Source organism: Rhagoletis zephyria, unplaced genomic scaffold (assembly GCF_001687245.7).
Source record: "Rhagoletis zephyria isolate East Lansing unplaced genomic scaffold, Rhagoletis_zephyria_1.1 Rzeph_scaffold_00031, whole genome shotgun sequence".
Classification (NCBI taxonomy): domain Eukaryota; kingdom Metazoa; phylum Arthropoda; class Insecta; order Diptera; family Tephritidae; genus Rhagoletis; species Rhagoletis zephyria.
The window spans coordinates 539,663-556,323 of record NW_016157115.1 but is presented as its reverse complement, the minus strand read 5'-3'; the positions used below and the strand labels follow the sequence as shown (position 1 = coordinate 556,323).

General features: G+C 35.8%; 1 protein-coding gene across 2 annotated transcripts in view; it reads right to left on the bottom strand.

The window, feature by feature from the left end:
* SKIP (Shal K[+] channel interacting protein) overlaps nt 1–16,661 on the bottom strand; it is a 570,918-nt gene that overhangs the window by 66,811 nt on the left and 487,446 nt on the right. For both annotated transcript variants that reach the window (XM_017617810.1, XM_017617820.1), the window contains exons 6-8: nt 16,191–16,297; nt 12,158–12,235; nt 9,039–9,095 (exon numbers count right to left, since the gene is read on the bottom strand). In XM_017617810.1, coding sequence (XP_017473299.1) covers nt 9,039–9,095; nt 12,158–12,235; nt 16,191–16,297 — 242 coding nt within the window. The remainder of the gene's footprint in view (nt 1–9,038; nt 9,096–12,157; nt 12,236–16,190; nt 16,298–16,661) is intronic.

Below are 16,661 nucleotides of genomic sequence, written 5' to 3'. Positions count from 1 at the left end.
TTCTAGTTGCTTCTAGTACTACTACAATTATCTTATGTAGTTGCTGTTGTTGAGATTGCGGTTGACCACTGCTACATTACTCACAGGCTAGAGATTTCAAGATTGTAATTTATTTGCGTACAGCGAAAGTGAAAATTTGTCATTTGTCTTTTGCCCGACTAAATTAGTCTGCATGCAGAACTAGAAAAGAGTCGTTCCGCCAACGTAAAAAGGAAGTGCAAGTAAGCATTTTAGAAAATGTGTTATCTCTTTCTTTCGATGGACAAGAATGCATATATGCATACATATTTAATAAACTTCATTTAATATGAGTTATATAAATTTACGCTTTAAGATTTTTCTTCGAATCACTTGTGTTATTATGTAACCCATTAAATAAGTTTTTTCGGACGTACTACTAGTAAATATGAATTAAAATTTTGCGAACAAATTTTGAATTCCAACGTTAAATAAGGCTACGTTAAATAATATCAAATTAACCCCAACTCGTCTAAAAACTTTTGGACTGAGTATTCGAGTTTTGAAGATATAACAAAAACTATAGCGGAAGATTCACATCAAGTAGCATTTTTAACCGACTTGAAAAAATGAGGAGATTATCAATTCGTCGGATAATTTTTTTATGTATGTTACCGAATAACCTTGGACTACGTTTACCGATTTCTATAATTCTTTTTTTAGAGGAAAGGTTGCACCGTTATCTCGTTTTAGTTAAATATTTCAATAAAAAAATTCAGTTTTGCAACAAGAGCTTCTTATTTAACTAACAATTCAGTATATGAGATTATATTAATGACAACTTTTAAGTTTTCTTCAACCAAACGCGAAAACTAATAAACTAAATGCACTAACAGCAGTCATTATTATAGACCAGTCATGCTCAACGTTGTAAAGAAAAGTACGGCAACTCAAACAGCTGTTCATATGGTGGCGTTTTTTAATACTCACGCTGTTAATAGATAAGTGCATAGAATACGAAATTAACGATTTTTTTAATAAAACTAGTAATTTTTAGCAAAAAAAAACCGACTTCAACTCCCATATAAAAAAAATATATATATATATATCTCATGATCCGCTGATCGGATCTTAACCAGATTAGTATGGGACCACCTCTGAGACACTACCTTTCCGATGCAAAAAGAATTATCGAAATCGGTTGACGTGGTCCAAAGTTATGCGGTAACATACATAAAAAAAAAAAAAAAAAAAAGATTCCGACGAACTGATAACCTCCTCCTTTTTTGGAAGTCGGTTACAAAAAAGGGAGGACTCGAGCCTACCTACAACCTACACTATGGTTTGTTTCGGGTGTATTTCATGATTTTTTTATTATTCTGAACAATTCGAAGATTTTGCATCGACTCAGAATACTATATTGTTGTAGCCAAGATAAGTACACGTCCCAGTGCAGCAACGAACGTCATAACACACAAGGAAAGCTCGACGTTAAAGAACTGCAATCAAGGCGAATTTAAACCGGGTGGTGTTACCGGTGAGTTTAGATCTTCGCTGTGGTTGTACTGAGTGTCAAAATGATGTTTGTTGTAAATTGCTGTAATATGAATTTGCCGTATTTAAAATTAACACATCCTTTTGACAGTAACAGATGCATTATGTTCGCAAACAGTTCCCGCTTCGCCTCTCAGAGGGCACTATTTCCCCATTTCAACCAATGCGAGCGCTGGAGTCACCATTCCGGCGTCCCACTTACCGCCGCTAATGAACTGATTGGTTTTCACCATGCAGTAAAAAATTTTCAATTGTTAAAAGTAACTAACTTATAGTTACTTTTCACTCACTTTTAATTAGCTATAGCAAAACCAATTTCAAGTGAGTTGTAAAGTCGCGCAAGAGTCATGCAGACGCATTCGGGAGTTTGTTTCCTTTACAACTTTCTATTTAAAAATCCTTACACAAAACTACTTTGAATACATTTTTTTCTGCACAGCACAAATTCTTTTTCGAATTCAGCACAAATAAAATGAATTTTGAAATTTTATATTATCATTTGGATTTTATATCTGACGAAGTTCCAATTAGGACCACCTACTGATGAATATGTAAAGACATAAACAAATATGCAATGTTGAATATAAACTAAGTAAATGAAAATGTAAAAAAAAATAAAAAAAATGAACAAAATGTGTTCTTTATTGATATTTTATGTCCTAAAGAAGTTAGTTGCAAGTTAGGTGACACGCATGTAATGCTGAGGTATCCAGGCCATTGTCCCACAAAAGTAGTTGCTTTTTCGAGCAAAATATACATTTAATAGTTAGAACTAGTGTTCGCGTAAACAGACTAAAGTTAGGTATAAGCTAGCGTCACTCTCTGCAGGGTAGTGAGCCTGCAGAAATAGTTGGAACAACGAGGTATATAAATAAAGCTACCGCATAGGAGGTAGACGCTGCCAACAAGGCAACCCTGCGATCGGGTGCAACGCCAGCTGTGCGAGAGCGTTATCGAGAGTTGAAAATGGAAGCGATACGTTTGCAAAATATGCAGTTGTGAAGAGCTAGAGAATTTGGAGCTATAGGTATGCCGACTTACAGAATGCCTCAAAAGAGGGAAGACATGTGAAATGTTGACTCGGAGTGATCTAAATGCATAAACAGAACGCAACGTTGATTCGGATTAACGGCGCAGTTGATCTGATGAATTTGTAACTGTAATTTTATTCATTAAATTATACATAGCTTCTATATTTGTTAGCCATGTTTTCAGTAAGTTTTTGTTGACTCTTTTAATAAAGTTAAAGTCGAAAAATTGTAACTAACTAACAATAAAATAAATAATGTGAAATACTAATTATTAGGGCAACCCAAAATATGCTCCCAAAAAAAATTTTAAGCGCCTACAATATGCCAATAAATTCTAAATATATGCTTCACAAAATGCTTTTAAAATTATTATAAGCCATAAGATATGCTTTTAAATTTCGTTAATGTAGTATATAATAATAATAATAATAATAATAGATTGGCGCTTACACATATGTTAGTGTTTGGCCGAGCTTCTCCTCCGACTTGTGGCGTGTGCCTTGATGTTGTCACACAAAGAGGAGGGGCCTACAGTTTTACGCCGACTCCGAACGGCGATTGTATTTTTATGAGAAGCTGTTTTTCATGGCAGAAATTCACTCGGAGGTTTGCCATTGCCTGCCGAGGGACGACCGCTGTTAAGAAAAAACCTTTTTTCTATATTCTTTGCGATGTTGCTTGGACCAGGGTTTGAACCCAGGTGCTGATGAGTGAAAGCGCGCACTGCTTACCACTACACCATAGCGGCCGACAATGCATGGCCAAAATACCTTTAACTTTATTTGCAGCCCTAAAATGTTCTAAATTTCAGAAAAGTGTACATACATAAATATTTATGTTTAATAATTCATATTTATTCGATTTGTTTTTAAAACATACTTGTGAAAGTACATGGAATCTAATTCACAAATTGTTTCACATAGGAATTCATACTGTGCATGTTTGTAGATACATATGTACCCTGCGGCGGAAAGTACTAGTTGTCCTAGAAGGTGATAGTTGCCTCCGTCTACGTAACTTTGAAATGGTACTTGTAGTAGTAACACGTAGCCTGTAACCGAACCACGTTTTGTATCTCGCTGCGTAACCTGGTACTAGTAATAATAAAGGTTTCCATAACAAAACACAGTTACTTGCGTTTGATAAAATCTTTTTTAATTGCTTGCCAATCGAAATTATAATGGCGAGTCAGCGTCGGGACAACTCATCTGTTAAGAGCGAAACATATAAATATGTAGTATTATCTTTCTCACACATAAAAAACTGAATATAACACGATGTGAATGTGCACTTTGATATTTATTTCATGTTCGACACAATGTTACTATCAGGGACGTGAACCGGTTGAAAAATTTTGTCGGTTCGGTTCAGCGGTTCGAACCATTTTTGCACTTTAGGATTGCTTCGTCAAAGCGGTTTTTTTTTGGTCTTTGAACCGGGGTTTCGATTTGGTTCAACAGTTCGAATAACAAACAAGTAAAAAGTCTAAGTTCGGGCGGAGCCGAACATTAAATACCCGGCGCAAGTATTAAATATATGATTTTCACCTTTCCGAAAGCTACCGCAACATATGGTAAGCCGGGGTGTATCAATTTTGAATAATTTAGTGTCCTTAAATTTCGAAATATTGAAGTTTCAAGCATTTCTGAAATTTACCGTTATATGAAAAGCGGCCTCAATTTTAGTCTGATTTCAATAATTTTCAACGTTTTGCTTTTATTTGGCAAGCAAAATAGCCATTCCTGGTGTGGTACAAATTGGTAGAACGCTTACCGATATACATATATGTGATCATAAGTGGGCGGTGCCACGCCCGTTTTCCAAAATTTTATTATAAACGTATTTCTTGGTAAATGATTGTTGCATCAATTTTGAATAAATAAGCTTTAATATTTACTGATTTATCGAAGATTTCGTATTTTTCAAAATTATCCATCGTCCGATTTTGCTCATTTTCAATACCATCCGTCCTACGCCCGAAAGAAGTGCACGTAAAAGTTTCGTTAAGATATCTCAATTTTCACTCGAGTTATCGTGTGCACAGACGGTCAAACAACCGTTATGTGAACAAAGTTATAATACCCTTGTTCACAAGTGCGCTCGGGTATAAAAAATAACGCGCAAGTTTTTAAGTGTCAAGTGTCAAGTGTAACAACACGCAAGGTTAAGGGTCAGGTGTCTGTAAAAGGAGTTGGGTTGCCTTTACATTTGATATTGTCACATGGTAAACAAATATGGTAGGTATTACCATGTTTAACAAAAAGAAAAAAGTGGGTCATTTATCTATTAAAAATTGGTTGAAACGAACCTTTAAACCTTTATGGAAAGTGGTTCGGTTTTCGGTTCGGATTAAACATTTGTGGAAAATTTAGGTTCGGTTAATGGCTCAGTTAATTAATAGAAAAAAGCGGTTTTCCGGTTCAAAACTGGTTCGGTTCAAAACCGGTTCACGTCCCTGGTTACTATATTGTTATTATTACCGAAAAAATTTTATTATTTANTTTCAATAATTTTCAACGTTTTGCTTTTATTTGGCAAGCAAAATAGCCATTCCTGGTGTGGTACAAATTGGTAGAACGCTTACCGATATACATATATGTGATCATAAGTGGGCGGTGCCACGCCCGTTTTCCAAAATTTTATTATAAACGTATTTCTTGGTAAATGATTGTTGCATCAATTTTGAATAAATAAGCTTTAATATTTACTGATTTATCGAAGATTTCGTATTTTTCAAAATTATCCATCGTCCGATTTTGCTCATTTTCAATACCATCCGTCCTACGCCCGAAAGAAGTGCACGTAAAAGTTTCGTTAAGATATCTCAATTTTCACTCGAGTTATCGTGTGCACAGACGGTCAAACAACCGTTATGTGAACAAAGTTATAATACCCTTGTTCACAAGTGCGCTCGGGTATAAAAAATAACGCGCAAGTTTTTAAGTGTCAAGTGTCAAGTGTAACAACACGCAAGGTTAAGGGTCAGGTGTCTGTAAAAGGAGTTGGGTTGCCTTTACATTTGATATTGTCACATGGTAAACAAATATGGTAGGTATTACCATGTTTAACAAAAAGAAAAAAGTGGGTCATTTATCTATTAAAAATTGGTTGAAACGAACCTTTAAACCTTTATGGAAAGTGGTTCGGTTTTCGGTTCGGATTAAACATTTGTGGAAAATTTAGGTTCGGTTAATGGCTCAGTTAATTAATAGAAAAAAGCGGTTTTCCGGTTCAAAACTGGTTCGGTTCAAAACCGGTTCACGTCCCTGGTTACTATATTGTTATTATTACCGAAAAAATTTTATTATTTATTCTAAACCTAACAACGCAGCACAAAGTATCCGAAAATATGCATTTACTGCAAGATATGCTGAAATATGTATTTATTGCAAAATATGCTAAAATATGCTCTATGAAATATATCTCAAACTTTATATTTTTTGGAAAAACCTGACAAAAAACATGCCCGAACATATTTTACTAATTATATTATTACATTCTGCCTACGCTCACGCATGCCATCAATCAAGTATCACAGCTTCAAGTTTCCCTGATGCATGGAAGGTTGCCATGGTGCAACCAATTGCTAAAAACAAGTATGTGTGTAGTCCCAGTGACTTTCGACCAATAAGCCTTTTACTCGCATTTTCTAAAGTTTTCGAGTTATTGATATCTGAACAAGTTCCTGACCATATTGGTAAATTTAGCCTGCTGTACCCGTTCCAGTCAGGCTTCAGAGTAAAGCACAGCTGCTCTACGGCTATCTCAAAAATTTGGGATGGCATTAGAGTACCATTTGACAAAAAACCAATTGACTCTATTAAGCCTACTTGACTTCTACAAAGCTTTTGACTCTGTGAACCATGACTTACTTTGCTTGAAGTTAAAATACTATTGGGGTTTTGTGCATTCCGCAACGCGTCTCATGCGTAGCTACTTGGCGGGTAAAACCCATTGTGTTAAAGTTGGCTCTAAAGCTTCTGGTCTTAAACCACTGTTAGCTGGTGTGCCACAAGGATCTATTACTCAGTATCTTTATAAATTACATCTTTTCTGCTTGCCAGCATGTATATAAAGCTATATCTGTCTGGAAATCATGAGGAAACAAGACAAATCTGTACAAGGTTAAATAATGACTTAACATCAATTTTTGCCTGAGCGAAAAGAAATGAGCTATGTCTAAATAGTGAAAAATCGTATGTGCTACCTATATCTAGAAAACGAATAAATTTTGTAAATATCCCGGCTTTATGTATTGCCGATAAGTTTCTTAAGCTTGTGAAGTGACTAACCTCGGGTTCATCATTAACGCAAGCTTAACCAGTGATGACCATGTGAGCTCGATAGTTCAGAAATTTACGAATGTCAGCAACTTTTACGTCGGTTCATGTTAGGAAAAAACTTGCGATACAACTAATAATGTCAATCATTTGCTACCCTGAACTAGTCTACAGTAAGCTGAGTTCTAAATCTGCTCATAAAATTAATGTTACATTCAACCATGCTACACGCTATGTGTTCGGGTTTGCAAAATTTGACCATATCTCTGGTTGGAGAATGAGTTTATTATGCTTCGAAATTGCTAACTATCTGAAAGCCAGACACTACGTTTTTTTCTGTCGACTTATTATATATAAATAGCCCTAGCTATCTATATGACAAGCTTATTTTCCCTAAGTCAGCTCGAACTAATGACTTGATTGTACCAAGTTATAATTATCGAACCTCCGCACGGCTATTCTTTGTCAATGCTATTCCTACATGGAACTCTATTCCTATGTCCATTCGCAGTAGTAAAAATAAAAGCAACTTTAAGTCCGTTCTATATTTGTACTTTCATTAAAACAAGTATATACATACGTATATTTTTTACACAATTATGTGTTTCGCTATCTAAATATATACTTTTCGACCAATACGGACAATCATTGTATTATTATTTTTAAGTTTGTGTTTATTATAAACAGAGACGTGGGCCGGTTTTGAACCGAACCGGCTTTGAACCAGAAAACCGCTTTTTTCTATTAATTAACTGAACCATTAACCGAACCGAAATTTTCCACAAATGTTTGATCCGAACCGTAAACTGAACCACTTTTTACAAATGTTTAAAGGTTCGTTTCAACCATGAACCATTAACCGAACCGAAATTTTCCACAAATGTTTGATCCGAACCGTAAACTGAACCACTTTTTACAAATGTTTAAAGGTTCGTTTCAACCATGAACCATTAACCGAACCGAAATTTTCCACAAATGTTTGATCCGAACCGTAAACTGAACCACTTTTTACAAATGTTTAAAGGTTCGTTTCAACCATGAACCATTAACCGAACCGAAATTTTCCACAAATGTTTGATCCGAACCGTAAACTGAACCACTTTCTATAAATGTTTAAAGGTTCGTTTCAACCAATTTTGAATAGATAAACGTACCCACTTTTTTCTTTTTTATTAACATGGTAGTACGTACCGTGGCAACGTAAAGGAAACCCATCTCATTTGACAGACATTTGACCCTTAACCTTGCGCGATATTGCACTTGACACTTAAACTTGCGCGTTATTTTTTTATTTTTCGAACCGTTGAACCGAACCGAAACCCCGGTTCAAAGATCAAAAAACCACTTCGACGAACCAATCCAAATGTGCAAAAACGGTTCGAACCGCTCCTGATTATAAATCCTAGTTCTACGAATTTTTATTTTTATGTTTATTGTAAATCTTAGCTTTAAGAACTACCATATATTTTTTTTATTTTTCTGACACTTCCTGTTACTTGTGGTACTATAAAAGATCATAGATCTTATTGTTTTAATGTTTTTTTTTCGCAATAAATGAAATGAAATAAAATAAAATGAGTAAAGTAAAAACCAAAAATTTTTGGTAATCGCTCCAACCGAGGATCGAATCTGGGACCTACAGACTTGTAGTACACGGCTATCACCACTTGGCTACCGCAGACGCCAAACTCTCTTGCTTTGTTTGCTTATTTATACAATAGACAACAGCGGACCGTTTTTACCAGCGTTGTCAATGAGAATTTTCTTGATCCGAATTAATTTTGGGAATGAACTCTAGGACTTAATCCGGATCAACTGTAGTTAATTTCCGAATGCTTTGCTTGAATCAAGATTTCTTATAGCTCTAGCTAGCGAAAATAAGGAAAGATTAAAAATTTTGTGTTGTGCACGGACAATATCACTTACATATGCGGTTATAGCACACAAATTTGGTTTTCTTTAAGTGCATAGCCTTAAAACGAATTTTGCAACTCGCTCAATTTTATAGCTTACGAGTTTCAACACATTCCTTATAATAGAAGCCTCACTTACAGCATCTGATTTTGAAACCCTAATATTTCTTAAAACGTTTTCAAATTCCTCAGTATGTTTGCTTTTTTAAAGAAGACGTGCGCCTGTTCGTACATCGCACAAACCCATAGGACTAAATTTAATTTAAAAAAAACATACAAAATTTTAATATATGTGGTCTTACCTCCTCGTGTTCCCGTTGAAACTTTTCTTTTTTACGCATTGCTTCTTGTACTTTTAGCTGAAAGAAATAAATTTAAAAGTATTAAATTTGCAGTTATTATTATCATTCAAAAGCAAAAGTAACATTTTTATAGCAAAATAATCTAAATAGAAATAAAATATTGTAAAATATTTTGCTTTTCGAGTGAAACTTCAGTAAAAGTATGCAAATAAAAATGGCAATATATGTGCATATATTTAGTGTGCGAAGTAAATGAGACTAACTTTGAAGTAGCTAAAAGTAGTATGCAAACTTCGAACCGCGACGACATGGCGTATGTGAAACACTTGTCAAAACAGCGCGCGTGTAAGGTGAGAAGATACTCATACGCCCTGTAGGCGCGCATGATTTGGGTATTCGTACACATTTGGGCATGAGCTTTAAAAGGAAAATAAACTTTAGATTTGGTTAAATATGTTGGAAAGTTTGCGGCAAACACTTACAAAGCGGTAGACGCAGTAACATTGGCAGCTAGCTTGCTTTAAATACCATCATTGGCAGTGTGGCGTTGTGGAATAAGGACTATGGAAAGTACTCGCTTAAGTAGCGTAATTGCGCGCATGAGTTAACAAAACAAAGCAACGACAAAGAGTCTGCAACAACCAGAACCAGAGTGACGACAATCAGCAGCAACAAAAGGAGCTCAGCAGCTGATAAGACGAAGCTGTGTACCTTAGTGACGGGGAATTGAATGGTGACGACAAAATAACGATGCGTTGCTGCAAATTGCATGAAAGGCATGACGCTCCTGCATACACGTTAAGCAACGGCATGTGTTTGTATTGAAATTCAGCTGAGATGGCGTTACGTATAGGTTGATAGGAGCTGAGAATGGGACAAAAAAAAAAAATTCAACAAGCAAAAGTTTATTCAACATTTGTTGGTTAGAACAGCAAAAATCTAAAGCAGTGCATGACGTTGGTAGCATAATTTTGTCGTCGCACATGGTTCAGTAATAACGGCAGATACATAAGAGCAAAGGCACATAGTGACTTTTTTGCAACAGTGTAGCATATTCTCGAAGTGTTAGGGGAAAATATGCATTATACATGAAATAGCAAGGACAAAAGTGGTATGAAAAAACGGTAATAGCAGGCAACGATAACAATTACCCACCACAGCCAAGAAAACACACCTGCCCATCGGCGCCGCTGTTGCTTTGCTCTTATGCTCACATCTTTATTGCATTGTGTCTGTCGGGAAGTTGCACGTGTGGCGCAAACCGGCTGTGTAAGTGCGAGCGTACAGGTTTTCTCTTATTTTACATGTTTTCACTCCTCGTACTGTACTTTCTTGTTTTTATTTCTTATTTGTTGTCGCTTTTGCAATTTTTGGGACCAGGGTACAGCAGATTTGTTGCTTTTATGAGCAATAATGCTTTTGTTGTATACATATTTTGTTGCTTTTTTGCTTCCTTTGTCATTAATAATGAATGTTGGCGGCAATGAACTTTTAAATATTTCATACTTTTGGCTACTGCTGTTCCGTTGTTGTAGCAATATCATTACGCTAGGGACTGACTCTAATGTTATTATTGTTGTTTTTTATTATTCTTGGGGCTGGATAGTTCGCATGAGGGTTATGAAATTTGCGCACATCCGTTTGTCGCACGCTTGGGGCCGCCCCACCTTGTAGGTAAGTTATTCAATTTAATCTCTCTCTTTGAGTTCAGTTTTACATGCTGCCGAAACATTCTTTATTTCTCGATTGAAGTATTACGAATTTTTTCACTCCGTTCCCTTACTGCAGTATAAAAGTATGGTGGAGCGATTGTTTGAAGGGAACTTAGCCTAAAAAGCTGACAAGTTTCAATGGTTAGGAAGTATACTCATTAGAGGCGCAATAACAGCTGCATCATCGAGTCATTATATATAAATTACCAAATTGGCGCTTACACATATGTTAGTATTTGGCCGAGCTTTTCCTCCGATTTGTGGAGTGCGCCTTGATGTTGTCATACAAAGAGGAGGGAACTGCAATTTTACGCCGACTCCGAACGGAGTGTATTTAAGTGAGAAGATGTTTTTCATGGCAGAAATATACTCCGCGGTTTGCCATTGCCTGCCGAAGGGCGACCACTGTTAAGAAAAAACCTTTTTTCAGAATTTGTTGCGGTGTTTCTTTGACCAGGGCTTGAAACCAGTACTGCAGTGGATTTTCTTCTTCACATCTAAAGTTACAGAGCTTCCGGGGCTGGACTACGTACCAGTACCAAGTGCGGGCGGCACTTATATGACGCGTTAACGAATATCTTACCCGGAGAGGAGAATGTAAACCAGATAGATTACGCAGAGTCCGGTCTTAGACCGGTAAGCTTCTAGGAAACTTTTCAGTTTACCATCTATATTTGTTTACATTATTGTAATGGCAAATAATGAAAACTTGTAGTGGTTTGTCTTTTATTAAACATTTCGCTCAGTGCAGGTCTCTTGATACAAATTTTCTGCGATATACATGGCTGTAATAATCCTTACGAAGCATCCAACACAGCAGCCATAACACGCTAAAAATCTCTGAACGAAATTGTTGTTGTTTCAGGCCATTCACACAAAGAAGGAAATTGCGAAACCAATATGAGCTGTCAATATCTCAGGTACTAAATTAATTTTCTTTAGAATGTAAGTACGTTACAGAGACGTACAGACATACTCTGTATGTACATTAGGTTTGTCCAAAATGAGTAAAGTCGAAATTTTAATGCTCTTACTCCCTAGGATTGTTCTGTATCGATAAAAATATACCCCTATTTTTTAATTTAAAATCAAGAAATATTGACTATCGCTCGGTGTAATATATAGATTTAATCAACCAAAATTGTTAACCTTTTTTGACTGTGTCTGCTATCTTATTCAAATGAGTCACATCAATTTGTAAAAGGTTTTCTCTTATTGCAAACTTATCCACTATTCCACTAGACATGGAAATTACACAAAATTGGAGGAACTTAAAAATGCCACGTGTAAAATGAGTTTAATGATTTTTGAGTTTTGAGTTTAAAATTTTTCCCATTTAATGCCTGGTGGAAATCCACCATATATAACATATATATGGATGTGTACTGTAAAAATCGTAAAACTTACCCTATGGATTGTCTCTTCAAAACTTTGGTGCTGTCCACCATTCATTGTTTGAAAATGTCTCAGTCGTTCATTCGCCGCCTAGAAAATACGTTAAGTAGATAAACGTTTGATTATTTTTTTGTATTCATGTTAATATATACAAATTTTATAACAAATTTAGGGCATATTCATAGTTAAAATAAAGTCGATTCTAAACATAGTTCCAGCTGTTTTGACAGATATTTCATTGCAAATTATATCAAAAAGTTGCAACTGTCATTACAGTCGACGCTATTGTTATTTCATTATTTCCGATAAGACATAAGAAAATGATATTGGTTTCTTATTTGTTTCATATGTCGTTACAGCTCAGCTCAACCCTGCTTTGAAACGTATTATGATTTGTAAAAACTGGCCTTTCTTACTGCCTTGTCGTTTCAGCATGCTTTCAATCAAACGAACACATTTAAATGGACTTTGCTGCGATTTCACAACTGAAGGTAGTGAAATTATGATCATTTGTAGGTAAGAGGTAGCGTTCCTTTGAAGAGAAGATAAATTCAGCCTAATTGAAGAAGCCCAAGACAATGCTAACCTCCTTTAACATTACCATTTTACGACAGAGGGTTAAGAAAGTTTTCTTTCGAGAATATCTTTGAAGAGAGTTGCTGTCCGTTTAGAAATTTAAAATAATTTTAATCGACTAGTTAAATGAAATATTTAAATATAGGTGCCAAACGGAAGAGGTTTTAGTAAGCTTTATGGACTTTCAAACCCTTGCAAGAAACAACACATGGCGACGAAGCTCTGAGACTAATTGAGGATAAACTTTTCTCAATGGTGGAAAAGAAGGAATGGGAGAACTGTCCAATGAGCTATTCAATGAGTTGATTACAACATCACGAACTTGGCGGCTGAAGTCACCGAAACAGAACCCAAACTATTTCACGAGCAAAGGCAAATTTACCATAAAATTGTGAGCCGCGGGGAGAGCGGAGAACGCGGTCTTTATTTCTTGGACATACCAGGGGGAACTGGCAAGACATTCCTGCTGAATTTGCTACTGGTACAGTTGCCCAAGGATAAAAATGTTACATTAGCGTCTGCCTCCTCAAGGATATCAGCGGAGGAAGAACTGCATACTCCGAACCTTGGGAGTCAGAATACATAGCGAAACAATTGTGGCGGGGCTTTGTTGTAAAAATGCAAATTAATTTTTTTGCTTAAAATTACTCTTCCTTGAATCAGTGAGCACACGAAAACCCTCACGAAACTGAAGTATTTTAAGGTCGTGCAATATGTTTTCAAGATCGCTGAACGCGATGGACGAGAGAGTTTTTAGATCTGACATTTACATTTTCAGATATTAAAAAAAAATTTTTAAAAAACTGAGAGAAAATCCGAAAATCTCGCTTTAAAAGTTTATTATTTCTTATAAAAAAATTTTGCGATTTTTTAACACTACCACTTGTGTTCATAACCAGGTCATGGCAAACAAAATGAGGCATCGCAGAGAATGTTGCGTTCATTACTTCTCGAATATACCGGTAAATTACAGAACCTGCTCTTCTTTCAGAATCCATTTGCCGTAGGAAAGGCTCGTATCAGGAGATACAACATTTGATCATAAGTTACGCCCATTTTCCTAAAATTTTATAATAATGATATTTTTCACCAAAATTCTACTTCACATACTAATTTTCAACCATTTGGATCCAATATTTACTGAAATATCGTAGTTCCTGAATTTTTCGAAAAAACTGTTATATGAGAAGGGGGTTACAGTCCGATTTCGCCCATTTCCAATACCAAACTATCTTGGATTAAGGGCAGCCAACATAACAAATTTCGAGTTATTGTATACACGGACGGACGGACGGACGGACGGACAGACAGATATGGCTTAATCACCTTTTCTATTCATTCAGAGCATTTAAGTATACATTTGTCTATATCTATCTCGATTCGTTTCAGCTGTTACAAACAACGGTTATGTGAACAAAGTTATAATATCTTTACGCACAAGTGCGCTCGGGTATAAAAAATAGATTACCATAACTAAATACCATTCAACACTATTCGTTCGCTTATTCCATTTTAACTCAACTTCTGGGTTTATTGTAGTATTTCATGCCGTCTTCCTAAATAATTAATATCAAATTATGAAATTAACGAAAACAGTTCGCGCGTTTCAACGTAATTTACAAACAATGTGCCCCATGTGTATCGTTCAAGTCGAACATATTTCCAAAAATTTTTTTAGCCATCTTCGCAGATACAATTTTTTTTTTTAACTTTTTTCTACCTTTTATAAATCAATTAATTTCGCTTGTCTCTGGGTCAGTTTGTAAGACATGCTTATCGTGAAATTTTAGTACCACATCTTGCGTAGAATTCAGGTTGGCTCGCTTCATTTATTGCACGTTCAGATCGTTCTTCATTTTTTAATTAGACATTTCAAGCTACATATACATACTAAACGGCTGGCGGTGGCAGCCTAATCGCAATTTGCTTCCACTGAATTTACTGCTTCCGCATTTTGTGACGTCCAACCACTTGCGCCGCAGAAGTTGCGAAGGTTTTTGTTGGCAGCTTTTCAACCGAAGTTTTTGTACACACAGGTACAATGCATATAAAATATTTATCTTTATGTGTGCACTTGTGCTGGTGTCTTCTATCCTTTCGCGTTATTTATGTCTGTACTTGGGGGTGTTAAACACTTGTTTACTCGGCTGTGCGCTATCTCGACTGCCAAAGCTATCGCCCAGTCAGCGCCACTGAGACTATTTCATTGCCAAGAATTTGCGCATTTAACATTTTTTAAGACATTACCGCCTTCTTCTTAAGCCTTTTATGCTACCCCTGCTAAATGTTGGTTTAATCAAAGAAAAGGATGTCTTGAATGAATCCTTTTGGAATAGCAGATAAACTTAGGAGCAGGCGACGACAGCTTCGGCGGCGCCTTTAACCTCTGCACTGCAAACACTTTTGAAAGCGCAAAAGACAGAGAAGAATGGTGGTGCTGGGACCAGGTGGTTGCGGGCTATGTAGCGTGTGTACATATAAAAAAAATGTGCAGGTCTCTAGGGTGGATATTAAGTATGACAACAAAAAGAAAACATGCGAAGAGGTTTTTTTTCTTCGTTTCAGCGGAGATATAAAAACCCCTAAGAGCTAAAAAAGTGTAAACAAGACTATGCAAAAAAGCATTTAAAGGGCAAACTCCAACGACTTTGATTGGCGGTACCAAGAGGACAATTGTACTGTTAAATAAACAAAGAAAAATATTATGAAAAATGTATTAAAAAAAAAAATTGTGGCAGCCATAAAGAAAATGAGTGCACATGCGCTACTCTCGTGCTAGTGGACATTTTTCATACAAAATACGCACATGTCGTGGTCATCTGCAATGACGACACAATTCAACATTCAAAAAATAAAAACCCTTACTACTGTTAAGTGGCTCATGTCTCTATTATATAATTATTTTAGTAATTCTTACTACTTGCTTTAGTAAGGGTTGGACATGCACTATATAAGGATTAAGGACAGAGGACCTTCGATATGTTTATGTTATTTTTTTACAACGATTATTTTCTGTAGAAACTTTCCAGTTGGACTAGGAATCACCAAGTTAGGAGTGTTATCTACATAATTTTCATAGAGTTAGTAAGTTGGGGCTCCAAACCTTGAGTGGTTTTCCTTAATTTGGGCTAAGGCATGACAACACCTAATTTTCTCCTTTTTCCGGTTTCAAATTTTGGAAGTGCTTACAAATTTCGAACTATTTTCGAATTCAGCACGTATTGATTTCTGGCCTTGGGAACATGGGAAACATGGGAAGTTTTTAATAAGATAAATAAATAAGCCAAATAATTTTAAAAAGTCACAGGGAAATAGACTTGGCAGCCCTTCTTTCAAGCACCCTTGCTCAACATCTTTAAATGCTCTCAAATCCTAGCGGACTTGGTTCACAGATTCGTTACAAGGTTTTATACGTAGATAGATGTATATTTTTTGAATGAGGATATAATAAAAAATACTTTAAACTTACCCTTACTTGTGCGGCAGTTTGCTGATTGTTTCGATCTCGTCGATTTACTGTTTTCAGACCTTTCAAAAGTCTCGCTAAGGTGGTACGTTTTTTGGTCTCGCGACCTTCTGAAAAAAGAAAATATTTGCGCATGAGAAACGTTGAGGAATTGAGTTAAAAGACATCCGATGAATGCGTTGAAAATTTATAAAAGAAACCTATAAGGCAAAACTATTTTTACGCCATACTAGGAAATTTTATGGACTACAAAATTTTAAGAGTCACGAAATAATTGTTTTTAACTGGAGAAATAAGTACTATTAATATGTACTACAGAGAAACTTTATTTCATAAAGTGAAAAGAACACACTTTTCCTACAAGATTTTATAGCTATTTCTAGGGCAATCTGTAGCTCGTTTCTGTAACAATTATCTACCAAGGCGAATTGAGATATAAATTAGCCGCCCTGTTCTCTAATGCTAATGAGTAGT